Genomic DNA, 3,086 nt, shown 5'->3' with positions numbered 1-3,086 from the left:
CAAGCAGCTGAAATATAGAGTGATATTGTGCTTTTAGCTGACGTGTGTCTCCTCACTGTTTTGAACAATACTCGTTCACGTCTATGTAGAGCGAGCGCGAGCGCGAGCAACAGGACGCTGACTTTCGTTGACTTAACGGCCACAGGTGTCGCTGTTAACATGCAGTTTCTGATTATTACATAGAGTCCCTTAAATGCCATAGCACAATTTGCATTATGGAGATACTACAATGCTATGCCATTGACAACATTACAATATCATTATACTACACTTTATAATAATAATAATAATAATAATAATTTAATTAATATAGCACCTTTCAAAACAAGGTTACAAAGTGCTTTCCATTAAAAGCATGATAAAAATAATTAACACCCAGATATAACTTTAGAACAACACATCTACAGTCACACAAGGTGTCCCCCAAGGCTCTGTACTCGGTCCACTCCTTTTCATAAATGACATATTCCCCTCGGTCAGATCCTCCGCCAATTCAACCTGGACTTCCACTGCTATGCCGATGACACTCAGATTTACCTCAGCACCAACACCCCCCACAACCCACCCCTCTCCCACATCAACTCCTGCCCCTCTGCAATTAAAACCTGGATGCAACAGAATTTTCTCAAACTCAACAGTGACAAAACAGAACTCCTCCTCATTGGCTCCAAATCTACCCTCAGCAAAATCAACAACCTCACACTCACCATTGATGGCGCCTCTGTTTCCCCCTCCCCCCAGGCACGCAACCTTGGCGTGATACTTGACCCCACCCTCTCCCTCGAGCCCCACATCCGCTAACTTGTCAAAATATTCTTCTACCACCTACGCAATATTGCAAAGATCCGATGTTATATCTGAATTATAAGCACATGATGTAGTGCAGGCAGTGTTTAGTGGCTTCAATGAAGCCTGTAATTTCTGTTGACGTTACATTTGATTGCATTGTTGTATATTGAGAGGAGGTACAGAACTATATTATTTTTTCCACCTTTTTGTGGGAACACAATCTTGACATGTATGTACAGTATGCTAGTTAAATTGTACTAAGAGTACTTTTTCATACTTAGGAAATGCCATGCTGTCCAGATGTGTTGCCTCTGTGATGTGATGTGAAGGTCTGTCTGGACTTAACATACTCCAAACTATTACAAACTGTTGCTGTCGTGTGGTCGCCATCTGGTCACACAGTCAAGTTTTCAACTCCATAAAGACAGATGACCACAGGTTCCCCGACATGTTGTGTTGTGATATTTAAACAAACTATTCTTCAACAGGGAAATAAAAGCCTCAGTGTCTTACGTGGACTTCCCAGGGGCTTTCTGCTGTGCCTGCTGAACATCTGTCCACAGCACAAACTCCAGCAGCTCCTACAGTAATAGGAGGAAAGTGCAGCAGAATGTACACATCAGTTGTTATGGACAGTGTGGATCAAGAGGAGATGCCATGAGGATGGGCACATTGATGCAGGGTCCTGCATTAGGTTTTCTCTACGACATTAGAAAAAGAACTGCATTAACGTGCTGACGTGCTTACGGTAAGCGTATTGCCTCATTTCCGGTTGCCTGTCTTTCTGTGTGCTGCTGTGTTCTGTAGCTGCTCTAGCACATCCAGGGCAATATAGTTATATACTCTTCATTACAGCGGATAATTACCCGCTACATTTATATCTACACTAGTTCTGCTTAAGCACTCACAACTCGCTCCTCTTTAGAGACTTAACCACACATATTCAGCTCGGCTAACGCTAGCTGGGCTATCGTATCGCAGCATAACAGTAGCTTAGCAGTAGCTTAGCCGTTAGCGATGGCTTCTCCTCTCTCCTGCTCTCCTGTTCTCTCTCCTTCTCCTGCTCTCTCCTGCTCTCCTGTTCTCTCTCCCTCTCCTGCTCTCCCCTGCTCTCCTGTTCTCTCTCCCTCTCCTGCTCTCCCCTGCTCTCCTGTTCTCTCTCCCTCTCCTGCTCTCCCCTGCTCTGTGTGTCTTATGTTTAGTTATTCCTCTGCCTCCTTTAGAGCTAATGGTACATGTATTAGGTGTAGTGCATTCGCTGCATTGGAGGCGAGGGTTAGCGAGTTAGAAGCCCGGTTCTGCACTTTAGCTTTAGCTTCTTCTGTAGTTAGCCAGCCCCTAGCCGGTGCAGACCGGCCAAGCTTAGCTTCTGCTAGCCGTCCCCCGGCAACCCCCGAGCAGCCGGGAGGCTGGGTGACTGTCCGAAGGACGCATAGTCGTACCCTGAAGCCCACGGTTAACCACCAACCACTTCACGTTTCTAACAGATATTCCCCTCTCAGCGACACACCCGCTGAGAAACCAACTCTGGTTATCGGCAGCTCCATTTTGCGGAACGTGAAGTTAGCGAAGCCAGCTGCCATAGTTAATTGCATCCCGGGGGCCAGAGCGGGCGACATTGAATCCGTTTTGAAACTGCTGGCTAAGGATAAACGTAAATACAGTAAGATTGTTATTCACGTCGGCGGTAATGACACCCGGTTACGTCGATCGGAGGTCACTAAAGTTAATGTCCAATCGGTGTGTGCATATGCAAAAACAATGTCGGACTCCGTAGTTTTCTCTGGTCCCCTCCCCAATTTGACCAGTGACGACATGTATAGCCGCATGAAGTCATTCCACAGCTGGCTGTCGTGGTGGTGTCCAGCAAACGATGTGGGCTTCATTGACAATTGGAACCCTTTCTGGGGAATTCCTGGTCTGATTAGGAGAGACGGCATTCATCCTACTTTGGATGGTGCGGCTCTCTTATCCAGAAATCTGACCAAGATTGTTGGTGGAACAAATCCATGACAAACCAGGGGTCATTCCAGGACGCAGAGCTGTAGTCTTACACACTTCTCTGCGCTTCCGTTAGAGCAGTTACCCACCCATAGCTTAACCCCAAACCTCACTGAGACTGTGTCTGCCCCACCTAAATTAATTAAATCAAAAGTAAACAGAAGAGGAGTTAAACATAATAATCTAATAAAATCTAACACTAGCACTGCAATAAAGCAACAAAACAGGAGAATTAAATGTGGACTCTTAAATATCAGATCTCTGTCATCTAAAGCTCTACTAGTAAATGATTTAAT

General features: G+C 45.6%; 1 protein-coding gene across 1 annotated transcript; it reads left to right on the top strand.

Moving 5' to 3' along the window:
- The first annotated feature begins 1,845 nt into the window (after positions 1-1,845).
- Positions 1,846-2,855, top strand: LOC141758801 (uncharacterized). Its single transcript, XM_074620486.1, has one exon. It carries the CDS (start codon positions 1,984-1,986, stop codon positions 2,800-2,802), a length of 819 nt encoding a protein of 272 aa, XP_074476587.1. The 5' UTR covers positions 1,846-1,983; the 3' UTR covers positions 2,803-2,855.
- The last annotated feature ends 231 nt before the right edge of the window (positions 2,856-3,086 follow it).

The sequence above is a fragment of the Sebastes fasciatus genome, chromosome 20 (assembly GCF_043250625.1).
Source record: "Sebastes fasciatus isolate fSebFas1 chromosome 20, fSebFas1.pri, whole genome shotgun sequence".
Classification (NCBI taxonomy): Eukaryota; Metazoa; Chordata; class Actinopteri; order Perciformes; family Sebastidae; genus Sebastes; species Sebastes fasciatus.
This window is presented reverse-complemented; position numbering and strand designations above follow the sequence as displayed.